Source organism: Petromyzon marinus, chromosome 37 (genome assembly GCF_048934315.1).
Source record: "Petromyzon marinus isolate PM22_M1 ecotype Great Lakes invasive population chromosome 37, UKy_Petmar_22M1.pri1.0, whole genome shotgun sequence".
Taxonomy (NCBI): Eukaryota; Metazoa; Chordata; class Hyperoartia; order Petromyzontiformes; family Petromyzontidae; genus Petromyzon; species Petromyzon marinus.
The window spans coordinates 17672569-17698332 of NC_133703.1; the positions used below are offsets into that span (position 1 = coordinate 17672569).

At 50.7% G+C, this 25764-nt stretch overlaps 1 protein-coding gene across 4 annotated transcripts in view; it reads left to right on the forward strand.

Moving 5' to 3' along the window:
* Nucleotides 1–3879: 3879 nt before the first annotated feature.
* SDK2 (sidekick cell adhesion molecule 2) overlaps nucleotides 3880–25764 on the forward strand; it is a 305833-nt gene continuing 283948 nt past the window's right edge. For 3 of the 4 annotated variants that reach the window (XM_032966897.2, XM_076072379.1, XM_032966898.2), the window contains exon 1: nucleotides 3881–5626. In XM_032966897.2, the coding sequence (XP_032822788.2) occupies nucleotides 5473–5626 (154 nt within the window). In that variant the 5' untranslated portion in view covers nucleotides 3881–5472. Of the gene's footprint in view, nucleotides 5627–25764 lie in introns of all 4 variants that reach the window. The other variant, XM_032966896.2, reaches the window with a different exon arrangement.

Below are 25764 nucleotides of genomic sequence, written 5' to 3' on the forward strand. Positions count from 1 at the left end.
ATGTGGATAGCCTCATGAACGAATCTCTCATGGTAGCCAGATGGCTTGCAGAGAACCTCTGTCTTTTACTTGTGTGTATTTTACTTGTGAGATATTTTCCGTGGGCTATTTAGTTGGCACGCTGCCCCTCGGTGTTTTTGGTTTCCACACACTGGACTTGCAAATCCAGAGAACGCCGGCTCGATTCGATCTCCGGGCGTGGCAGGTAGTTTAAAACAATGCTACAAGTCTCTTAAATCCTCCCACCCAGCAGAAGAGTATACCGAATACCCTCTGGATTCCAGAGTGGCTCTCTGGACAGAATACTTCCGATAATTCACATCCGCACAGACCACTCACCTCTTGGAGTACGGCGAGTGATATTCCACTGTAGGGTACAACGCAGGCTTTTGTGTTTCTCGTTTATACGGACCTGGTCTCTTCTGTCACCTCTCACCATCATGAACTACTCAGGACATTGTACGTAATAAGATGTGCGTCCCATACGCATTTGGCAGAACGTACCGGTCGACTCTCAGTACACGTGATCCGATGCACGGCTCGTTCATAACCTTAATAATCAATTTTAATGAGTTAATCGTTACAAGTACAATATAACCCATGACTGTTGAACAATAGTAATTGTTGGAATTAATGTGGCGTTGCTGCTTAAATGTCTCAGTAACTCAGAGCCCCGTGCATCGTACACATCAGCCACATCTCAAACAGCAGCCACATCTCAAACATCAGCCACACGGACCGCTGGCATCCCATCACGTTAGCAGCATTATCTGATCATTTATCCTGTCACATATTCTCCACTACGATGCTTAGGTGACTCATTTGTGTTGTGTATTTTTCGTATTTAGTTTTGCGTAGAATCAGGTACCAATATCTAACAGAGAGTGAGGGCCCGCGTCGATTAACATGGGTCAGTTTGGGTCGCCAGCATTGCTTCGAGCAAAGCCTAACTGCTGATGAAACACTGACTGTCGAAACCAATCCTTGGCTGTAAACATTTGATAGTTCGCAGACAGTTGGCTCAAGCAAGCCGTGACCCTGCTGATGAGACACTAAATGTCGAAACCAATCCTTGGCTGTAAACATTTGACAGTTCGCAGACAGTTGGTTCAAAGCAAGCCGTGACCCTGCTGATGAGACACTAAATGTCGAAACCAATCCTTGGCTGTAAACATTTGACAGTTCGCAGACAGTTGGTTCAAGCAAGCTCTGACCCTGCTGATGAGACACTAAATGTCGAAACCAATCCTTGGCTATCAACATTTGACAGTTCGCAGACAGTTGGTTCAAGCAAGCTCTGACCCTGCTGATGAGACACTAAATGTCGAAACCAATCCCTGGCTGTAAACATTTGACGGTTCACAGTTGGTTCAAGCAAGCTCTGACCCTGCTGATGAGACACTAAATGTGGAAATCAATCCCTGGCTGTAAACATTTGACAGTTCACAGTTGGTTCAAGCAAGCCGTGACCCTGCTGATGAGACACTAAATGTCGAAACCAATCCTTGGCTGTAAACATTTGACAGTTCGCAGACAGTTGGTTCAAGCAAGCTCTGACCCTGCTGATGAGACACTAAATGTCGAAACCAATCCCTGGCTGTAAACATTTGACGGTTCACAGTTGGTTCAAGCAAGCTCTGACCCTGCTGATGAGACACTAAATGTGGAAACCAATCCCTGGCTGTAAACATTTGACAGTTCACAGTTGGTTCAAGCAAGCCGTGACCCTGCTGATGAGACACTAAATGTCGAAACCAATCCCTGGCTGTAAACATTTGACAGTTCACAGTTGGTTCAAAGCAAGCCGTGACCCTGCTGATGAGACACTCAATGTCGAAACCAATCCTTGGCTGTAAACATTTGACAGTTCGCAGACAGTTGGTTCAAGCAAGCTCTGACCCTGCTGATGAGACACTAAATGTCGAAACCAATCCCTGGCTGTAAACATTTGACAGTTCACAGTTGGTTCAAGCACGCCGTGACCCTGCTGATGAGACACTAAATGTCGAAACCAGCGCGAGAGTCTCCCCGTGGCCGCGTGGACTTTTTTTCTCCGGGTCCTTCGGGTGTATCCCCTCCACATTTAGGAACATGCACTGAGATTATTTAGATTATTTTTGTGCTATAAATGTCCAAATGATGGGCCACTTTGTTGAGCTATCACGTGTGGCCAGGTCACCTTTGAAAAATAAGTTAATACTGTATCTCACTTGGCTTTGCCTGGTGGGATGGGGAATGGTTTAGTTCTATATGTATGTGTGATTTGTTTACCTTTCGTGTACTTTGCACTACCATCATGTGTTTGTGCTGTTTGTTGTTGTAACGTTCTTACCCGCCCCTACTGGACACATGTTGAAAAAGAGCTTTATAGCTCATCGGATTCCTCCAGTACAAATAAACATTCTGGTTCTGAACCCAATGCTGCTGGAGCCGTGCACTCCCAGATGGAATGCCGTGTGACTGATGGGATATGAAAAAAAACAGTGTACAGTATTGTTGTTTATGTGGAAGGACAGATATGGGAAGGAGAAGGCGAATTGTAAATGGATTCGCTTCGCTACGAACGTCATTGTTTGCCCGTAGGCGCAACACACGGTGGGGGGGGGGGGGGCCTTTAAATCCTGTGGGTAACTGATAACATCATAAACCTTATCAATGTACATTTGAATTTATACCAAACGTAAGATGATGTAATTCGCAAATAGTACACCATACGGAAGGCACACCAGGCAAACGAGGAATTAATTTTAACGTTTTTATTTGTAAAAAAAAAACAATAAAATGTATACGGAAAATTGCGTGATGTTTGAGTAACATTCCGGTGGGTTCACAAAGCCACTGTTGTGATATCGGCTCGTGTGTGGAGTTGCTGGGTGGATTATTGAAGGGTTGCACGATTATTGAGAGACGGCGATGGCTTGGGGAGACCTGCATCCAGCAGTGGATCGACCACTGCTGCTGCTGCTAACGATGTCAACTCGTGAATGTGTCCTGTCGGGTTTCAGTCGCTGGTGAAGGTAGAATGCAGCAGGTGGCACCTTAGTAAACATACGAACGTTGGCCCAACGTTTGTATGATTACTGGGACCTTACTCGTCGCCTGAGGGGACGCATATACTGGAAGTGGTGTGCCGGGCAGACCCCGGGCTGGTTCTGAGGGGACTCATTTCGCCTCCGTCAAGATGAATGAATGTTAGTTGTGAGATGATCATTTAGCAGCTTGGGACGTGTGGCCAAGTACGGCGGTAAACGCTACAAATTATAATTGAAAGCATCTCAGAAGTCCCGAGTTATCCTCTTCCGCGAGACACACGGGGTTGATGCACTGCTTACTACAGCAATGGTTTCGAATGGATAATACTAGGCCTCATGACATTTAGCTGGAATACAGTTGAGAAAGCCGATTCAAAATTTACCGAGTAGTTACACTACCTATGGACAATATTAGAATATTTATTTATGCTGGAGGAATGTCACCAGCGAGGGCGCGTATGCTCATTCGGGGACGCCCTCATCCAGCGGTGGATTGACCGTGACTGATGCTGAATTTGTGAATGTTTTATGGGCAAAATGTATATAAATAAATGTAAGGGGGTCGGTCGTGTGCGCGAGGTTGTAGTTCTGAGGGGAATTTGTTGTCCTCTCAGCTTCCCCACGGCGGCCGCCACGGGGCGCTCTTCCCGCGCTTTTTCATTTCTCGCGCGCGCGCGTCCCGCACTTAAATTCCCTCGCGCGGGCGTGACGTCACGCGCCGGTACATTCCCCAGAGCGGATAGGGATAGCCGGCGCCCGCCGACCAATGGAAGCGCGTCCCGAGGCAGCCCGATCGCGCGCATCCGCGGTGGGAAATATAGAGCGGGGGCGCGGCTCTCGCGTCCCAGCCCGCGGCGGCGGTGGTGGTGCTGGTGACTGACGAGGGGTGAAGGAGAAGCGAGAGTGAGGAGGTGGAGGTTGGTGGTGAGTTTGGTGAGGAGGAGGAGTGAGAGTGAGGCGGTGGAGGTTGGTGGTGAGTTTGGTGAGGAGGAGTGAGGAGGTGGAGGTTGGTGGTGAGTTTGGTGAGGAGGAGGAGTGAGAGTGAGGAGGTGGAGGTTGGTGGTGAGTTTGGTGAGGAGGAGGAGTGAGAGTGAGGAGGTGGAGGTTGGTGGTGAGTTTGGTGAGGAGGAGTGAGAGTGAGGAGGTGGAGGTTGGTGGTGAGTTTGGTGAGGAGGAGTGAGAGTGAGGAGGTTGGTGGTGAGTTTGGTGAGGAGGAGTGAGAGTGAGGAGGTGGAGGTTGGCGGTGAGTTTGGTGAGGAGGAGTGAGAGTGAGGAGGTCGGTGGTAAGTGGGTGAGGAGGAGTGAGAGTGAGGAAGGAGGAGGAGGTGGTGGTGGTGACTGGCGAGGAGTGAGGAGGTCGGTGTTGGATGGAGTGAGGCGAGTAGAAGGAGGACTGACAACCGCCAACAACAACAACACCAAGAAGGAGAGGAGTTGGACTGACACCAACAGCAAGGGGTGAGAGTGAGGAGGAGTGCGGCTGCGTGAGGGCGCGGAGGTGGATTGAGGTGGATTTAGGGGGAGTGAGGCAAAGAGGTGGACTGACACCACCACCAACATCAGCGGACGAAGACACAAGTCGTGAGAGGGCTTGGGTAGCTCTGAGGAGGAGGAGGAGGAGAAGACAACGAAGTTGCTTGACGGAGGCGGGACATCCGTGTCAGTCGCGACTGTGGTCCCCGGTTGAGGAGGAGGAGAAGGAGGCGGCAAGCGGCGGCGGTGCCGGGCGCGGGGATCCCAAGGAGAGAGGAAGAGACACCGACGCGCGGGGAGACGCGGAGGTGGTGAGACACTGAGGGATCCGGCGGCGAGACGGGTCTGGCGGAGGAGAGACTCTGAGGGATCCGGCGAGAAATAGAGACGCGGGAGACACGCGTGGGAGTGGGTGGTCGAGAGGCACGGGTGAACACCGCCGTGCGCCCCACACGGAGACGCGAGCCGCTGTGAGAATCCGCGGAGGTTGCTCAGCGCGGAGGCGAAGAGCTCCGTAGCAACTTTTCTTTTTTTACTTTCTACTCCGTCGCCGTCAGGAGCGTGCGGAGACCCGGAGAGAGAAAGAGAGAGACACACACACACGAGGAGACACGAGGAGAGAGAGAGAGAAACACACACGAGGAGACACGAGGAGAGAGAAGAGATACGTGGAGATACTGTACACGAGGAGAGAGGCACACGGGGGGGGGCAACGCGCTGCTCTCCCATGGAAAGACCGCGGCGACACTGCTGAGAGGCGTCTCTCTCTCTCTATACCGTCAAGCCGAGCCCGCCGTGCGCTTCGCTACAGTCGACCCTAGACTGTATTGACCCGTGAGGAGCCGACATAAGTTTGAGTCGCGGCCCCTGCTGCTGCTGCTGCCCCCGGAGCGGGGTCGGGGGGCGGGGGAGCTGTCCAGCGGCGCGTGCTGCTGACCACCTCGGGCCGCGGTGGTTGGTGGTGGTGATGATGATGGCGATGGTGATGTTCATCGTGGAGAAGATGATGATGGTGGTGGTGGGGGACGTCAAGGCGGAGGCGATGACGAGACGCGCCGCGGTGATGATGCTGATGGTGCTGATACTGCTGGGAGCTCGGCCACCCCAATGCTGGGCTCAAGGTGAGGGAGGCGGACAATATAACACGTTTACATATGTACATGCAAACATGCCTTGTACATGCACCGTTGTGTATGCGAACATGAGTACACTTAAGATGCATACGCATGTATACACGTGCATGCAATATATATGTGCGTACACGTTCGTGCAGGTACATACACGTGGTGTCCGTGTACATGCATCGCACACACATGTTCGAGTGCATAAAACATGCATACACTCTCATACATGTACACGCGGGCAGGCGACACGTGCAATGAACGTGCAAGTAAGTTCATGATACACATGCAAGAAAATAGAAAATAAACATGCCGCATTGACCAACCCGCACTGACCAATGTGGTGAAGTATGTTCAAACAACCCCCCCCCCCCCGCTGTAACCAACACGCCGTGAGAGGAGGGATTCGTCCAGCAGTGGAGTGACAAAGGGGCTGTCCGTACACGATGTAGCACAGCACGAACACGTGTATGTATACATGTACACACGGTACATGCAAGATACACCTTCAAGTGAACGTCGAGACGTACAATGCACACGTGTACATGCGAGTACACAAGTACGTGCAAGTGCCTGGTATACGGAAGAATGTAAGTGCATGACGTGTACCCCTGCAAAGGCTATGCAAGTGAGTGATTTCAATTCTCATGATGTGCTCAATGAGTAAGACAGATGACATTTAGAACAAACAAATGTACCGTGAATTCACCATGTATATAAATATCTGACAACTTCGGTATTCTAAACTGGTTTCCCGCAATTGAGGACGTGAATGGTTGATTGGTTTCACCGACAAGTTCCACATCGCTACTCCAAGTCTGGCGGTAATACACGCTTACAAATGTACCCCCCCCATCATCGTCATCATTGTCAGTCAACCGAGTAATTCACCTCCTGTAGAGTGTGATGCTGGCGAATAGAAGATTCTCGCGCAGGAAGCATGGGTGCAGGCGAACATTCTCCCGTGGTATGTGGAGGTAGATGCCATACAAGGCTTAAGTGTAATATATGAGTGTACAATTCACGTGCAAGTATGCAAGATAAAATACATCATACAAGCTGCGCACATGCGTCAAATGCAGAGCGTATCAGACAGAGATCCCCCTTGGCATGCTGTTGGGGCACGTGCTTTTCGCGAGTAGCACCTATGAAGGCCGACACGGCACACGAGGGGGTGGCCAGCACCACGTCCGACCGCCTTTATATCCAGGACTGGTTCAGATAATCGTCACTGGTGGTGGCCGTGTGCGGGAATCGAACTCGGGAAGGGGGGGGGGTCGCCGGGTTCGTAGCGCAGCGAAGCGCTAACCGCGACACTACCGCCCGCCACATAGTTAAGGTGCATACTGTATATGGACGTGTACTATCCACGTGTCATCATTAGGAATACAAGTCTGGGGAGGTACTGTCGGATAGGTGCATGATTACACGTGTACTATACATGCACGTACCAATACATGCACAACCTATTCACTGCTGGATGAGGGCCTCCCCCACGCTATGCGGCTCGCGAGGAGTTTCCTGAGCATGCTTTCACCACGCTGGTCATTGCGGTGTCGGTGAAGTTGTTGGAGCGTAGATATGCTGCGTACATAAGAGTAAAGGACAACGATTGATTTTCCTGCACTGCCTCATCCGCTGCCCGACCACTTGGAGGCCCGTCAGCAGCCTATAACACCCGTAAACGCACGGTGGTCACCCATCCTTCGGCTACCCTGGCTTAGATCGGACGAATTCCGAGTTCATTCTGCTAAAGGCAAATACATATCGCGCCGGATAAACAACCAGTGTCATACAAGGTGGCTGTTGTTGTAGTTGCACGGCATGGTAAATTCCGTACACATTGCCAATCTCTGGCAGACAAAAAAAAGATCCCCTGTATATCCCTTAATCACAGACTATTGGGGCAAGTGCAGTTAGCGAGCACCTATTCAGGCCGGTAAGGCACACCCGGCTGGCTGCCTTTGTCTCCCAAGTGCACCGGGTACTCATTTAAGGCTGAGTCGACCTATGGAGAGGCGCAGGACTGGTTCATATATTCGTCACACATGTTAGCCGTGAACAGGAATCGAACTCGTGTTGCCGGGTTCGTAGCGCAGCGCCGCTAATCATTGCGCCACAGCTCCTACCGTACAGTGCAGCAGTTCCCGTGCAATGACCGTGTACTGCTTAGCTTTAGCTTTATTTAGACTTGCACAGCAACGTAATGCGTCTAGAGATGGGAAGAATATCTCTCGACACATCACTGAGGGTGGGTTTTAATTCATCCCATCTCCGCTTCTCTACGAGCGCGGATTCAACTCGACCGCGTTGCGCCCGGTTAGGGCGCTTGAACTTAACAATATAGTGCGATACATTTTTAGATCACAACCATCAGTTCATGGTCAATCCACTGCTGGATGAAGGAATGCCCCGCCCCCCCCCAAGCCGCCGCCGCCACTTCTCTTGGTACTGCGAGACAACGATCCATCCAGCAAACCTGCACGCGAATTGATTTCATCGCTCCATCTCCTTTGTCTCAATGCGTTCCATTCCTTGGCTGCCACTCTGTTATTCTTCTTCTTTTCCATGGTTCATAATCCATTCTAGCCGTGACACGTGTTTTGCCCGAGCTCATTTAATGTTATGAATCGTGTGGATGATTCCATTAACCCGCATTGTGTTCTGTATAATCCATGTTCTCTCTGTAAGTGTAATTTGAAGCATGCCATCTCTCTCTCCACGCTTCTGAGCAGAGAATTGATAGGAATAACACAACTACATTTACATTTAAAACCTCTACACTTCTCTTGTTAAATTGTTTCACACTCTCCTGATACACTTTGTGTTCCAACATAGCCGGTGAGATTTTCTGACAACCTGCAATTTGAGAAAGTCGTGAGAAATCGGTGGAGTATCTATAAATGGATCGCCATGAACAAGGACCCATCATTGGAACTTGTGTGGCGCTTTGTGCCATTGTCCCAAAGCGGCTTTTCGGTACCACCCTGGGTGGCAAATTCTGATAGCAATTTTCATTGAAGCTTTGTATCTCTAGATTACAAATTTGCGTGATAGCAAGTCGAGTTATAGTGTTTTATTAGAAAATGTAAGTATAATAAAGGTATTGTATGCTTCATAGAGTATATCGTATTGGAATAATATAAGACTTTGATATGCAGAATATGACAATATATGAAGTGTGTGTTAAAACAGATGCTATATATGAAAAGCTTTCTGTTAATGGTGAACACTGCCCATGGTGGACACGGATTATGGTGGACACGATGAGTTTTTGCCACCCCAGATGGTACCAGCTAACCCACTTGGCACACAAGCCTAGTACGTCGTCCGGTAGTTTAGCCGCCTCTAATAGATCGTGGAAGATAAGTCGGCTGCATTCAGCGGTGCTCTCCAGATGCTGTGCGCGACGGGGTCGTAGCTTTATTCTATAATGAGGGTAAGGGTAACGCAAACACACGTGCGATGTGTGTGTACACACGGCGACCCGCGTGTGTGTGAGAGAGAGCGAGAGAGTGTATGCACAGCATGTGTATTATAATAATCCTTAAAAAAAGACCCCCCCCCCCTTTTGAAGCCGCCTAATTGCACTGACAGCTCAGTGAAAACTGTGGCCTTTTGCATTCGCTTAATATATTCACTTATTTACCCGGGGAGCCTTCGAAGCTGTGGCGCTCTTGTGAAATAATAATGCAATTTATTTATCGAGGACGGGATGCTGCTGCCGTGGTTGTAATGGTTAGCGGCGCACCGGGCTTGCAATTCTAGAGTTCGCCGGTTCGATTCCACCTCCCGGCGCAGAACTCGAAACAATGGTGCAAGTTTCTTAAATCCCCCTCGCCAACTCTGTTCACCCCGCGGTACAGACGAGGTGCCACGGTGGCGAGATGTTAACTACCTCGCCTGGTATACAGGAGGTCGTGGGTTCGATTCCGACCCTGATGCCTGCTGTATATTTTGAGTTTGCGTGTTCTCCCTGTGGCCGCGTGCTTCCGGTTTTTCACTCCACATTTAGAATCGACGTGCATTTATATTATTTGGTTGCTATAAATTTCCACGTGATAAACCACTTCGTTGAGATATCATTTGTGGCCAGGTCGCTTCTGAAAAAGAGCCGTATGGCTCAGTGGGCCTTACCTGGTAGATCGGCAAATCGCGTGTGGTGGGGTAAGGTGTGGGTACTCCCACCTCTTCAAAAACGTCTGGTCACCGTGGAATAGTTGGCCAAATACCCTTTTAGAGGAAATCTCGAGAGCTCTGTCCAGCGGAGGCCCTTCCACCAGCATTGACGGCCTCGCTGAGTCTCAAGACTCTCTTTGAAGAGAGTCCTGCACAGTGGTGCAGGTATTGGGTGTTTCCAAGTGCAGCAAGGCCCACGGAGTCGGATGGGGCCTGGGCGCCAGGCACCGAATGTGAGTGGTAAATTACACAGGGACCCCATTCCATTAATCGTACAAGGATCCATGCCAACCAAACATCGCCACTCAAATTGGCCCAACATCCAAATGTAACATGATCCTCCTGACAACAGGTTTTTTTTTTTTATTCAGTGAGGCTGGATAATTGAGTGCCATTATTATTCCTACTATTTATTGTGCAAGGAAGCCAAAGTACCTGGAGAAAACCCACCACACATATGAAGGGGTACAACTAAAACATCCGCACGGACAGTTTCACAAACCCACTTGCTGTACTGCTGCCATCTTCCTGGCCAACGCAGAGCCCAGCGAGTTTGTGAGTTTTGCAAATCTCTACGTGATCCACCAACCCTTGCCTCCCACCACAGTGCTCGCTCCACCATCACATGCGTGGCATGGTGGAGAGAAGAGCGGAGGAGGGTGGAGGGTTCGTTTGTTGAATGGCCCAATCCTGGACATAGTTACGGATTGTTAACTAAAAGGCTGTAATACAGCAGGTGCGGCCGGATTAGGACGAGCAGTAAATAGTTTTGAATTTAACCCGGATCCTTGGCGACCCTTGGACCCATTTGCTGAATGTGCCGCTCCTCCACTGCAGCATCCAAAGCTACTTGAGCATCTGTGGCGGTGCTGCAGCCAACGCTGCCGCGGTTATTACTCAAATGCAATCGGACGTCGGCGCGACCTTTCGGCGCTCGACTGACCTTTCACACGTGCTCACGTGTATTTGTGTCTGCGTGTGTTTGTGTCTGTATCTGTGTTTGTGTGTGTATGATATGCATATGTGAGCTGTGGTGCATTGGTTAGCGCAGCTTTGTCATGAACCCGGAATTCTGAGTTCGATTCCGGGCCACGGCTAACATCAATGGTGATTGCTATCCGAACTTATATATGTATCTCGGATCGCTGGATGCAGTGGTACGCACATCCACAGCCATAGAGATAATACAGCCACAGCCATCGTGTGAGGTATACTGGATGTGGTGTGCCGAGTGCAGAAATAATATGGGGTCGTCAACCGAGACAGACCCGGCTGAAAATAAACCCGTTTTTGGAATGTATATTTATCTGTGTGAGTGTGTATGCATGAATACATGAGTGTTCGTGGCTTGTGTGTATTGATGCGCGTGAGTGTGAGTGGCCTTCATGTGTGCTCACTAACAGCACTTGTCCTCCACTACATTCTATTAGACATAGTGTGTGTGTGTGCATGTGTATATATGTCAATGTGCCCTGTACATATGTGTATGATTTAGCGTGTGTATAATAATATTTTTTCGCTCCTTTCCCTTCCTGCCTAATGAGCCTTTGCAATGTGACACCCTTAATTGCACGCGAACAGTGCACGTGACTGTGTGTGCCCCAGTACCTATTTCTTTCCATGCAAGTGAATAGCAATTCTTTTTGCTATTAATATCCTGTAAGTGCACACAACGTGTATATACTTAAAACAACGATCCTCTTCAATAACATTCATTCAAAACAAAGATAAAGATTCACCGTGTTGCCTTAGACTCAAAGGACAAGTGCTTTTGTTTGCGAGCACCTATATAGGTCGGTACGGTACTGCAGGGGATGGGTGGCCAGCACTATGCCTGGCTGCCTTGATGTTTGCATGTATTGTATGCTGAACTTATTTCGCACCATATGTAGCCAACAGTGCTAATAGGAGGTGCGGGGGAAGGACAACAAACGAAACGCAAAAAGCAGTTCTATTTCCCGAGTGGCAATGTTTAGACACCACATCAGGTACTTATTTAAGGCTAAGTCGACCTAGGTGAGGCCCAGGACTGGTTCAGATAATCGTCATTGGTGTTGGTGGGCCATGAGCGGGAATCGAACTCAGGCTGCTGTGTTTGCAGCATAGCGTGCTAACTGCTGCGCCACCGCTCCCCACACAACACGCCGACTAAATCGCCCGGAATATGCCCGGTCTCGTCAGATCCCAGAAGCTAAGCAGGCTTTGAGCCTAGATTGTGCTTCCATAGGCAACCACCATGCGTGACATGTGTTATAGGCGGTGGGGCTACGTGGTTGGCAGCGGAGGTGCAGTGGAGCCAAATCAGTTATTGTAGTGTACTTTTTATGCTCCCACATCTATGCTCCCCCGACTTCAACAACCCGCACTGACCAGCATGGTGAAGCTTGCTCAATTGAACCCCCAACGACCGGCAACGGTGTGGGGAGGCGGCCTTCATCCAGCAGTGGATTGACAAAGCGACTGTACATGTACATATGTACACACACACAGGCAGCAATCCTGCATTCCTGTCATGGGACGGGCACGTGCATTGTGCTACTAAATGTCTCATTCAAAACCTGTCGTAATTATGGGCCAAGGCAATGTGTGTGCGTGTGTTTTATGTCTCATCTCGAGCCTGACTAACAATAGCTACCACTGTTGCGTGTGTGTGTTTGGGGAGGAGTGGTGGCGTAGCGGTTAGCGCGCTGTGCTATAAACCTGGCGGCCCGAGTTTGATTCCTGCTCACTGCCACCAACATCGGTGACGATTAACTGAACCGGTCTTGGGCCTCCCCTAGGCTGACTCAGTCTCAAATGAGTACCTGGTGTGGTGTGTAAGCATCACCACTGGGAAGACAAAGGCGGCCGGGTGTGATGTTGGCTACCCACCACCTTGTCTGCCGTGCCGGCCATCATACGTGCTCGCTAACAGCACTTGTCCCAACTGTCTGTTACAGGCTATACGGAATCTTTGTCTTTGTTTCCCTAGGTTAGGGTGGAGCGGCAGTATTTGTGGCATGCACACTGCACTAATAACGCAACTGACCTAGGTTAGATTCCCAGCCATCGCCTACATGAGTGGTTTATTATTATCTGCACCGGTTCTGAGCCTCCCTGAGAGCGACGCAGTATCTTGTGCGGTATGTAAAACGTCAAAACTGGGGAGATGAATGTGGTACTGGCCCATACCACCCTCTCGTACGGTATGCCAGTCGCCTTCATAGGCACTCGTGAACAGCACTTACCACAGCAGTCGTGTGGGCTCCACGGGGGAGGAGCTCTGGTTTCGTGTCCCTGATTTAACAATCCGATCCACATGGCCAGCGTTTCAATTGTTCGTCATGGTTTTTACACCCATAAGAGGATGATGGATGATGCATTAGAAGCAAATGCGTGATATGTGCTTTTATAGCCCATCCACTAATAACGCGGCTTATTCGCTAACAACCCAAATGTTTGTTTAATAATCTAACGTTCCTGGCCCGGGCCCTGTCCACGGAGCGAAGCTCTGACGAGCGCCTCTCGAGTTTCATTTCCCTGTGATCAGCCGATGGTCACCGGCTCGCTTTGAAGAGCGGGGTGGGGGGTGATGGGGGAGGGCATTGACCGTCACAACTGAAAAGTGAACAAAAAGTGAAAAGAGTGGATTTGTTAAAGCGCCCGGAGGGTGGGTTTAGGGGGTGGGGGGGTGTTAGTGGGAAAGATTGGTGATGGTTGGCAAGTTGATTAGGGCCAGTGGGAGGATGAGTACTCCTGGCTGGTTGGGTAGGATATGGGATCAGTGAGAGGGCTCGTACTAGTGACTGGTTGGTTAGTGTTAGGGATAGAACAGCGGATGGTTGGCTAGTTGGTTAGAAAAAGGAACCCAAAAACCTTTTATTATAAATAACTGGTCGCGAAAGCATACGTGTTAAATGGTTAGGGATAGGACCACTCGTGGCTGGTTGGTGAGTTGGTTCGCCTCGCGTGCTCCACCCCCAAACGGGTAGTCCCGCCTGCCCGTAGCAATGCATGTGGCCTTTGCAGGATTTCGGTAAGATTTCGTTTGTGGTGTTCACAGCGCCTTATTAAAACGCTACGGGAACAGCAGGAGGTCGCCACTATTTATTATTTCGTGGCAATAATTAATTACAATTAACGAGGTAACTGTGCCACAGGGGGTCGGAACAAGTGGAGGCTGCTTGAGCTGTTGATGTAAAATTCGTTCCCGCTGGGGTTTTGTGGATGACGGAGAGGGGACACGATGCAGGAAGGTGCCTGACCCCCATTTCTTCTATTGTTGTTGTCATTTTGCCCCAATTTCATCCCGATTGTCCGATCAGCGTCGTGGCAAGGGACGGAGAATCCATTTCGATCTCTCGCAGTGCAGTGGCCACCCTTTGTGCGAGAGAATGGCCCGTGGAGGGTGGATCCCTTCAAGTGACCTTTGGTCCACACACCACAGAAGACGGCACTTTTCCACGTGCCCGGAAAAATAAATGTCTTGTTCATTGCACGACAGTAAAACCAATACTTTCATTCCGAGTGCTGGAACTGTAGCCAAATTAAGTGCATACTAACATTTTACGGGGTTAATTTTTGCCCAGCCATTGGTTACCGGGCTCAGACCGTCAAATTCGATATACGCGAAAACCTGTTTAAACACTCCTTGGTCTATGTAAGTCTCTGGGGAAGCCTATGAGTCTCTGTACATTACTGGTAACTGGGCTGAGAACATCAACTCATGGTGCTTGAGAAACCCATTTTAATCTCAAGCAGGTTCCGTACTGCCCATGGTCTGTATGCGCAGCCAACCTCCACACCTGGGGCCAAAGTGACCACAACCCACTCTGTGGATGTGGTCAGTGACATACTGTGTCGCACATTGAGTGGCCCCTGACCAGACTCGACGGTGGACTTAGGGCCCTCCCTCCACGCTGCTGATGAAGCGACTATCGCCTGGCTTGGCAAGACGAGCAGACGACGATAATAATACTTATAATGATCACAAGAAGCTGATACCTGGACTCGAACACTGGCTCTCAGCGGTGCCAACTCAGTACTCTAACCTCTGAAGCCATCCGGCCACCTTGGTTGACCCCATTTCTAACCCGCTTCTCGACTGAACCTCAATCCTGTTATCCCCTTTCCGACTGGCTCTCAAGACAACCATCCCTACACGGATGATAGCTGCCCGGGCCGCATCCTAAATTTGGGGCCAGCAGAGTCAAACCTGACATTCGGCACAAGCAAGATTGTACAAGGTCAGCCAGTGACCCTTAACAATTGCTACGTTGGGCCACTTGTGGGGCCAGTGATGGCGACGTCCGTGCAGGCCGACCGGCGTGATCTCATTATCTGAGGAATTGTGCCCCACGCTGCTCTGCTGTTTCTGTTGTTGCTGCCGCTCTCTCTGACTACGGATCGAGGACCTTTGACACCCACGGTAAAGGAGAGACGTTTATGGTCTTTATGGCTCAATAAACAAACAGAGTCTGGTGAGTACAGTCTCCTAGAGTGTTAGCAATGGATGGAGTGTGAGCAGTACAATGGAGTGTTAGCAACTCGTGGAGTGTTAGCTGTGGGTGGAGTGTTAGTTTTGGTTGGATAGTTTGTATGAAGGTTAGAATGTTAGCAGTCGGTGGATTTGTAAACAAAGGAGTGGAGCATTATAACTGTATAGCGTCTAAGCAGTATGGTGGAGTGTTCGTTGTGTCTAGGAGTATTAGCTATGGAGTATTCACATAGATGGTGCAGTGGATTATGTGGTGTGGAATTTCAGTAGCGGGTGAATTTTTATCTGTTAGCATTGAGTGGAGTGTTAGCAATGAGGTGGAGTGTCAGCGGAAGGATGGAGCATTCGGAGTTGATGGTTTCTGAGCAGTGGAGTGAAATTATAGCAGTGGGTGGATTTTGCGTGTTAGCCAACTAAGTGTTAGCAGGGCGATTGGATGTTCATCGCGGGATGTCTTGGCAGAGCCAACGTGTTGAGTAGGCTACTGCGCCAAACTATTAACTTTTCTGTCTAATGAGCTCGTCATTTACAGAAATGTCGGCAAATGGGTGGGGTGTTTTCTCTCTCTCTCTCAACAAAGCAATTTGCGGTATACGGGATATTTCGTGGAAATAGCGACCACCAAACTTTTGTGAGTACATGCAGACACCCTTTCACGAGCGCACACATATTTGCGACTCGCTCTATAAAAACGCCGAACGCGGGACTGAAAGGTAATCTTAAAAATTGGGTCGGTGTGACATTATTTCAAATCGTTCCCGCAGATGTCTCCAGTCTCCACCGCCCCTCACGCACATGTGCAGCCTGCCGTTTTATTACCCAGCTCTTCCAAATCAAATCGCCGTGCGTCTCTCCGTTACGGCGAGGCTATCGCCGCGCGGCCTTTTGCAGTCCTTCGGAAGGAACAGTCCATTCATTCCGTAGCATGTTACTTCTTTGTGTTCTGTGGGCGTGTGGCCCTCTTAAATCACAAACTGTCATTTGGGGACCTTCGCAATCGGCCACGAACACAAGGCGGTGTGCGCGCACGAGCGGACTCTGGGATGGCTATGGGGAGAAGGGGGGGTGGTGTGGACAGAGGGCGTGTGCAGTGGGGCGGCAGTTGTTGGGGGGATGGGGAGTGGGATGGGATGGGTGGGGGCGCATTGTTTCCAATCTGAAATGGCTCTGAGAACCGCGATTAGAAGCGGGGAGCTGCGGGGGACCGCGGCCTCTTGTTGCCTCTCTTCCACGCTTGGCTGCCTCCACCGCTACCCCCACCCGCCCGCCCACCCCTGGCCCTCGCCTGGCCCTCCCCTCCCTTATCCCTCGGCTCCTGACCCCCCTCTTTCCTCACGGCGGCACCCTCCTCTTCAGCCATTCCCCTCCTCTTCAGCCTCTCCCCTTCAGCCGCCCCCCCTCCACTTCAACTGCTCCCAAACTGACTCGACAGTGGCATTATTCGCTTCATTTGTACGGCAGTTACCCACCGAGACGGGACACACATAAAGAGTGCTTCAGAGGTGCACTTATCTGTTTTGCAAGTCCTATGAGCTATGCTTCCCCTTACCCACCCCCTTCAAATTTTACGCTTTTGTGGTTCGGAAAATAATAAATGAATAACCCCCTCCACAATCTTCATCTCCCTGCCCTTGAAAATGCAAACTTTGAAAAACTCTTGCAGCCGCACACGCACAGCCAGCGTGGCTTCGCATCACAGTGATTTTGCCAAATTTAGCACTTAGTAACCCCGTCTCATTATTCAGCTGCGCGTTAATTGAACGGCACGGTGTTATTCACTCACTCGCGGTGAGAGCTGCGCTGCCTATCAAATGGAATTTTGATCCGTTTATTTTTTTTCATTTCCGCCCCCCCCCCCGTAGAATTGTATTTTTCAAAGTGTGGCATTTTCTGCTCGAATGCCAATGTTGGGCACTCGGGCGGAAAGTGGAGGTGATGGGAGGGCAGCGGTGGTGGACGGGGAGCAGAGAGAGAGCGGTACAGTGGGGGTGGACACAAACTGGTGGTGGTGGCATGTTGGGGGAGGGGGGTGCCACGCAGGCGAGCAAAGGACGGGGGGGCGGCGCAACAGGGGTCAAGCGATTTCGAGTGAGTGACAGAGGCAGGAGGGCCGGGGTTCGGGCGCGGGCTCGTCACGCGTCCGCTCGAATGCCCACGTTGTCGTCCCCGCAAAATACAAATTACAAGCGGTTGCATTATTTACCGACGCAAATCATTTGCTGTGATTTCAGCTGCCGCTTTCCATTACGCCTCCGGTGCCCGGGCACGCGGCGGCGCACGGAGACGCGCGTCGATAGCGTCGCAGATTTACACGCGGACACGGGACTCACGGCTCCCCTGTGCTGCACCGTACGGCCGCCTTGTGCCCACCGTGGCACGGTTAGTGGGGAGAAGGTGGCGCGGTGGGACTTGACATTATGCGGTCCGGGGCTGTCACCATTACCTTGACTCATTTGCCCCCTGGATGTAAAGGAATGACACGACCCAAAAGAGCAAACGGCTGTTACAACAACTCTCTCTGTCTCACCTCTTTATGTGCCAATGGAATCTATTTTTTTCCCTTTTATTGACGAATGTGTTGAGAGTTTTGTGTTATTTTTTGTGATTGTGCACCGCTTGCCATCGCAGCAGCAGCATCACCAAATAATGTGTTACAACTGCGTAGGTTTTGATGGCTGTGCTGCTTGCGTGGGTCTCCGACGTGCGGCTGTGGTTGTAAACCGCGCGCTGTTCGGTGGGATGGACGTCGTGCCGAACAAGACGGCGCTACAACCCGGAAAGCTCACTTGGAGAGCTCGGCAGCTATTATCCTACAGATACGACACCAGGGCAGCGTGCTCTGGGCTGTCCGGCGTGAGTGTGAAGCTCTGTTAATGAGACGTTAGACTTTATAGCACTCCGGTGACATTACCGCGACATCACTCCTGCACATTTCAATGTGACGTCAATGCGGGGACATTACAGCGGTGCGATAATGGGGCACGTGCCCGTGATGTTAAACTCTGTTCCTCATTACCAAAGCTTCAAACTCTTACCGAGCAGCAGCCTGGGACACGTAGCATTCTCGGTTCATTTCTCCGCGAAATAACTACTTGTGCATTCTGTTTTCCTTCAAGGAGGAGAGGTCTGAGATAGCGGCCGATTTCGTTGTGTGCCCCCCTGGGCCTGTGTCTCAGCTCGGCCCTGGATTTTGCTGGTTGAGGGCCACCTGTGAGGTCAGCCGAGTTCTTAATGAGTCACTCGCACTGCGGGTAGTGTTGGGGGTAAGGATAAATGCGGCCATGCATGACTGGCAGCATGCCAGTGCGTGTGCCCTTCCCCCACGCCTTGTGACAGGGTAAAATACAAGCAGCACGCTAGCAGCACCCGCCCTATCCATCTTTAGCACCGTTCACACTGGGTTCCAAAGTGTACATTGCTCCCTGGGAACGATTGTTTAAGGGTGCTTTATAAATTGGCACACTTCGCTATGAACCCGTCAATCTGAGTTTTAACATCAGTGGCGACTGATATCTGGACCAACCCGCACTGACCACGGTGGTGAAGTATGGTCAAACAAGCCCAATGATCAACATGGTCATGGGGCTTCTACATGTACAAACTGAACAAGTACAGACTGTTTTTGTCAATCCACTGATCGATGAGGGCCTCCACTGCTGGATTAGGGCCTCCTCATGCCGTGCAGGCCATTCGGATATTTGACCATCTCACCACGCCGGTCAGTGCTGGTTAACTGAAGAGGCACCTGGTGCCCAACCCCTCTTTTCCAGCTAAACTTCTGTGCCTTCGGCTGATATTAGAAAACGAACGACACGAGCGGTGACATACACTGTGGGAGGACACGCCATTATTAACCGTTAATGACGCGCATAAAAAGAATATATGGCAAATTAATTACAATTAACCTAGCTTTCTGCGAAACCCATGACATTAGACTAATGAAACTAAATTAGCGATATACGATTTTACAAAGTATAACTCTCCTACGCGGTGACCTCGGGAGGGCCTCAAAGTAATCAAGGTGAACAGCCAGTTCATTGTGTGCGGCTTGCCTGTCGCCGGAACAGCTGTGTGCGCGCGAGCTCGCCCTCGCATGCCAATGAAGTGCGACTGGGGCCGCGGGTCCCCGCGTGCAACGCCGCACGGCGCTTGGTGGGATCTTGGGATTGCCTTGGGTGGCATTTGTAAGACTCGAGATAAGACGCCACATTCGTATTTTATCTGGATTTTCGCTGAAATTACCGCTGGTGCTTACGAAGCTCGGAGAGCCAAACAAAGGCTCGCCGAGCCAGACCAAATGACATGTTCTATCCCTTTCAATCAGGGGCATGGCGGTTTCATGAAGCTGATTAAACACCTAACGCGTACGCGCGTGACATTAATCGCGTGGAATCCTTAATTAGAAACTTTTATAGTGTCAGGATGAGTTCCATTGTAACCTTATGATTACTGAAGCGGAAGGCCTCTGTTGTCGGGGCTCCGCGTCCTGTGAATCTTCGGGCTCTGATATGTCACCGTATTGTCGCCGCGTATTATTTGACCACTACCGTAGCAACAGCGCGATAGGGTTTAAAATTTACATAAAATTTAATGTGAATTGAAAATAGATTCCAGTCATTCTCAATCTTCCAATGGATAATGGTCTCCCACATACCATGTCAGTCATGGTGGGGATTTTGGCCATACTTTACCACGCTCGTCAGTGCGAGTAGGTGATGGGGTGGGGAGAGGGCAGGACCGGTTTTGATGTCACCACTGATGTTAGCCGTGGCCGGGTATTGAAGCTAGGTCGCCAGGTTCATAGCTTATCTTGCTAATAACCACCGTACTGACCACTCAGATCCCAAAAATATTTGAATACCCTCTATAAAAGAACATGCCCCGTGAAATAAATTACAATATTTCATTAAGACTCAGCCTTCTGCCAGATACGGTTTCAAGCACTCGTTAATTGCAGGTCGCATGAGTGCAGTGCCGCAGAAGGCTCGAAAGACACGTGCAAATTAGCGGCTCGATGTTTGGTGAAGTATGTGCCACACCTGGGTGTGAAGGTTACGGGAGTCACGGCTGGAATGAACCCTTCTCTGTGTGGTCTCGGCTATGAGCGGTGAGTCTTGGATTCTATATTTTTTTTCGTTGGGGCCGCCAGCAACACCGCGATATCCACCGCCGGGAGGATGAAATTGTAACGTGACCTGCCGTTAGTTAATTCGCGTGCTATCTCCTCCTCGCGTGCTGTTGTCCAATATGTCCGGTTAACTCCTATGCTGCACTCTCAGGGGCATTGGTGGTTGGGCATCTTACAAATTGTGATAATGCTGGCTAGGGTTTCCTGGAATCGCACTCGTGAATGACTCTCTCTCCCCGGAGAGCATAGGAGATGAGGGTGGGGTGTGGGAGAGGAGGGGGGTGGGCTGGTGGGGTGGGGGACAGGGGGTTGTGTGGGTGGGTGAATGGGTGGCTGGGTTGTGTGTGTGTGTGGTGGGGGCTAATCTATTTTAAACAACTGGCTTGGATAAATGCGAATGTTATTTCTACATGTTATATCCTCTGCACTCAGCATTCTTTCCTCAGTAGCTACATTCCCTGGCAGCTGTAGCAGTCGGTAGATAATCGCCTGCTTGGTCTGAAACACAAAGACAAAGATCCCCCGTATAGCCTGAACAGACTGTTGGGGAAAGTGCTGTTAGCGACCACCTATCAAGGCCGGCACAGCACACGAGGGGGTGGGTTGCCAACACCACGCCTGGCCGCCTTTGTCTCCCTAGTGGTGATGTTTACACACCGCACCAGGTACTCACTTGAGGTTGAGTCGACCTAGGGGAGGCCCAGAACCGGTTCAGATAATTGTCACTGGTGTTGGCCGTGAACGGGAATCGAACCGAGGTCGCCGGGTTTGTAGCGCAGCGCGCTAACTACTGCACTACCGCTCCGGTCTGAAACACTTTCTCGCACACGCACACGGCGACAAGTGATAAATACATTCGGCGAATTTTATGCGTGTTGACAATTAGCAATAAATTACGTGCATCGTTTTTTTTCTAAACGACATTAGCTACGCAAACAATCCCGCATTCAAGATGATTAATTGCCGCCTCGAAGCCCGGAGCATGGTTTGCTCCAACAATATTTTTTATATCTCCAAATACATAACAAGAGAGAGAGAGATCAGAGGTCATGCTATTAACATCGGATCAGGAATAGACGGTGCGCGGTGCCGTCGCCACCGTAAACCACGGTGTTTGTCCTGTATCGGCAATATCGCTTTGTCCGCTCGGTGCGCAGCTGTCACCTGGCAGCCTGCACGCTGACCTTTTAATGCGGCTCGTAAACCGAAACGGAGAGCGTGATTTCCAGGCTCCCCGCACGGCAACCTGCAATACCTGTTATTTGGCGCTGCCCTTCTCTTCAATTTCATTTTGCTCAATGTACCTGCCGATAGTCAATTGACCCCCTGATCCGGTATTAGCGACCCACACTCCATTCCGAGTGAGCGGATACACCGCGCCGCAGTTGAGGAGGCGGTCGTAGTAAGCGCCGCGGGGTGGGTCTGCGCAATCGCACATTGAGCGTGCCTCGTCGTCAACGCTGCGACGTCGTCGTTTAACCGGGGTGAGAACTCAAGAGAGCGGGATAACGAGGCTCATTTGCCAAGAGTTGCCTGGGTCGCCAAAATGACAAAAGCAACAGCATGAAATAAGGCACGGCGATAAATCAAATAGAAATCGGAGCAAAATCAAACCGTGTAGAGATATTGCTCGTCGTCCATGCCGTGTGGTGTAAAGTGGCTGGCAGTGGCTGGCGAGGCTGCGTGCGAAATTCGATTACGGTCAACCCTCCACTTTTAGCAAGCAAAAGGGTCGGGGAAGACGGGGGGGGATTTGGGAGTAGTCCGGATTAAGAATACAGATCGTACGAACCCAGTATAGATTAAGTTGTACAAATTAATTTTTCTGTACCCTCGTAGGATGGGCATGAAGACCCATAATGGGCCCGTCTGTGTTTGCTTCTTAAAGTAATCGGTTTACTTGCCGGCATGTTTGCTGTCACGTGGGCGCTGAGTCACTGACCCTCAACGAGTGACATGCCACGATAAATTAAGTCAGCGCTCGTAAAGAGATGTATATATATTTTTCACAAACGTGGTTAAACCCAGATAATGGAGAGTTAACTGAAACACTTAATCTCTTTCCGTTGTCCATAGGTAAAAAAATAATCAGCAAGGTGTTTCGGTGGCTCGGTGGCTCAATAGCTCAGAGCTCAGACCACTGAGCTGACACCGCTGAGATCCTGAGTTTGAATCCAGGTAGCAGCTGCCTGTCGTTAAACCGGGTTCTCAAGCGTAGTGAGTTGAGTCACCAAAGGCTGAACAAAGATGAGCACATTAAGCTCAGTTCTGCAGTTAAGTTGGCTAAAGTCCGGCTATGAGAAATAAATATCGATTCGAGCGTCATGTGACAGACATTACACTCATCAGCAGAATGGGTGGTAAAGTGCCTCACTCTGCTGTGTGGTCGAAAAGTTACTTAAAGAGCTCTCGGAGGTAGCTCTGTGATATCCACCTCAATGGGCCCTTATCTCACATGAAGGGTTGCATTGCCGCCCCGAGATTTCTGGACGGATGCTTTGTCTCGTGAGATGACGCCGATGACGCAATCGCCACAAAACTGCCAGGGGGGAAAAACAAAATTCCGGGTTTAGCTTGGATGGTGTTTGGATGGATGGACCGTCGTGCGTGACAGGCGTTATATTAGGCTGCTGTGGGGGGCTAACGCGAGGGGCAGCGACAGACAGTGACAGCGACGGCACAATTGTGATTAAATAGTGGAAAAATGACAAAATTAATTAATGAGCTCGTGTTTACGAGCGCAGGATTTGAGCAGGGGATTGGTGGCCATACGGAGAACGGCAGAGGCGCGAGCGCTGCGGTGCTGGTAATGTGGGCGCAGTGCCACCGTCACAGCCGGCGGTGGCCTCTGTTTCAACGAAGCGGCGGTGGAGGAGAAGGGAGGCCATGCGTTATTAAACATTCCCTGCGCCAAGCCTGGTCAATAAAGGCGACGTGAGAAACTTAAAAAAGGGCGCATTGCCTTGCCTGTGAATTGACCGACTCTAGCCTCCGCGTTCGCCCCGAAACGGAGGGAGTAAAGCCCTTGGAATTGCTCGCTGATGCCACTGCTGGCAGAAAGGCCTCCGCGAGATGGCAGCTCTCACGAGAGAGAGCCCCCTCGAGAGGGTATTTGGCCTACCCTTCCACACTAGCCACATGTCTTCAAAAGAGGTGGGAATAGCCCACGCTCTACCCTACCACAGGCGGACCTGCCAATCATAGACTACCTCTGGTGAACCCATTGATACCTATCGGTGGACTGAGGCGGTGGGAAAGGCTGGGGGGCGGGGGATTTAAGAAACTTGAACCATTGTTTCAACTGTCTCGCCGCTTGATCGATATCGAGCCGGCGACCTAGGATGCAAAGTCTGGCGTGCTGACCGTTACACCACCGTGGCAGCATCCTCGCAGAGGTTGTAAACGGATAGGAATTACAGTGACCGGCGTTGCCCGCGATAGGGTTTGGTGCGCGATTTTTTTTAGAGTTACCTCCCATTCTCTGCCGAGCCCTTAGAGCCCCAGGCACGAGCGTGTGTGCAACACCTCCCAGTTGGCAAACATTACAAATTTATCGTCGCAGACCGCGCTCGCTGCTGTCGGAGAGCATAACCGTCTCGGTCGCCGCTGTGGCCCGATGGCGCCTGAGGTGGGAGGAGCGCGAGCTGTGGAATTTTCCATCAATTTTTATCTCGATTGTCGAAAAGTTACGGCGATGCCGGGAGCCGGGGCCAGTCCTCTCCTCTTTATACATATACAAGTTCTCGCTTTTATATGTATAAAAAAACGACAGTAGCAGCGGGCGGCAGCAACAGCTTACATTTGTAACGTGCCCATTACGCAACGAACGTCTCAGAACGCAGCATTACACATGGATGACGGGACAGAGCAGGAAAATAAAGGAGAGTAAGGGAGAAGCTCACTCACCGACTCACCGTTTCACTCACTTATTCACTCACTTCCCCCCTCACTTATTCACTCTCATACTCATTCACTCACTCAACTACTCCTCCACCCAGCCAGCCACTCTTCCACCGACCCATCCACCCCACTCGCTCACACACCCACTCTCTCGCAGAGAAAGCAATTAAGGGCGCCTGAAGACCCAGTTGAAAAGGGAGGTTTTTAAGAGAGACTTGAAAGCACAGAGAGAGGGGACCAGGCAGAATTTCCTGGGGAGGGAGTTCAATGGGGGTTGCAGCATAGGCAATGGCGGAGCCAGGATTTTCAGGTAGGGGGGGCAACCCCTCCAGCAATGAAAAACGATAGGAGTTGTTAATAAGTAAGGACTCGTCCCTTGCTTTTTATTCGACGCGTGTGTGGCGATGGCGCAACCATCAATCGAGGGTCGAATTCGAACCGTACGTGATTAGCATCGCGCTCGCTGAAGGTGAATGCCTTCAGGGAAGTCGTGTACTGTATACGCAACTGCGCACAATTCTGTGAGTCACTTATAACTGCTTTGCCGTTACTTATTGCCAATTATGGACTCAGACTATTGTCCTATCATCTCATAGAGTCCCTGGCATGTAATAATATGCTCCCCAGTGGCAGTGGGGTCGCAAAATGCCGATTTATTACTAATAAACCCCAACGATCCAATCGAAATTAAGGATTTTGATCGGATCGTTTAGGGGGCACGTGCCACCCCCCCCCCCCCACTGGCTCTGCCAGTGAGCATAGCTACACAAGTGGCCTCCAAGCAATAATGCCAACATAGAGACACATTGACCAAAGTAAGAGATCCATAGACTCACATCCAGACCCGTAGACTTGCATAACTAAATGAGCGGCTACCAATGGAGGAGCAGCAGATGCTGGGAGCAAGTAGGAGGACGAAGTCTGTGGAGCGGAGGCAGCGGGCTGGGACGTGGGGAGGGGGGTGAAGAATTTTGCAGAGATGGGGAGGAGGAGGAGGTAGAGGGGCAGCGCCGTGCGTGGAATTGAATGCGATGACGAGAACCTTGTAGGCCTAGTGCTCGCGGACGGGACGCCAGTGAGGTGAGGTCAGGATCCGGGAGCGGGATTGGCTTCGGGAAGGAAGCAACTGCGCTTGCTCGATGTGTTTTGCGGCAATGAATGTCAGCAAGGAGGACAATGGAGAAACCCAGCCTCGACATGACAGAAGTACGGATTGGGCCGCGGTGGCGGTGAGGCAGAGAGACGGCCTCTGTGGTGGAAGTGGAGGAATGAGCTTTCAGCCCCAAGTTGGCTGATTGATTGTCACGCGCCGACCAGTCACTTTAAGATATTTCTTGTTCATGTTTTTGTTTTGCTGCGGTTGCACCCGAGTCAAGAGCCGCATGGCTCACAGGGTTATACCTAATGAATGAAATGAAAAATGAAATGACCGCTCGTTAGCAGGGGAACGGTCCG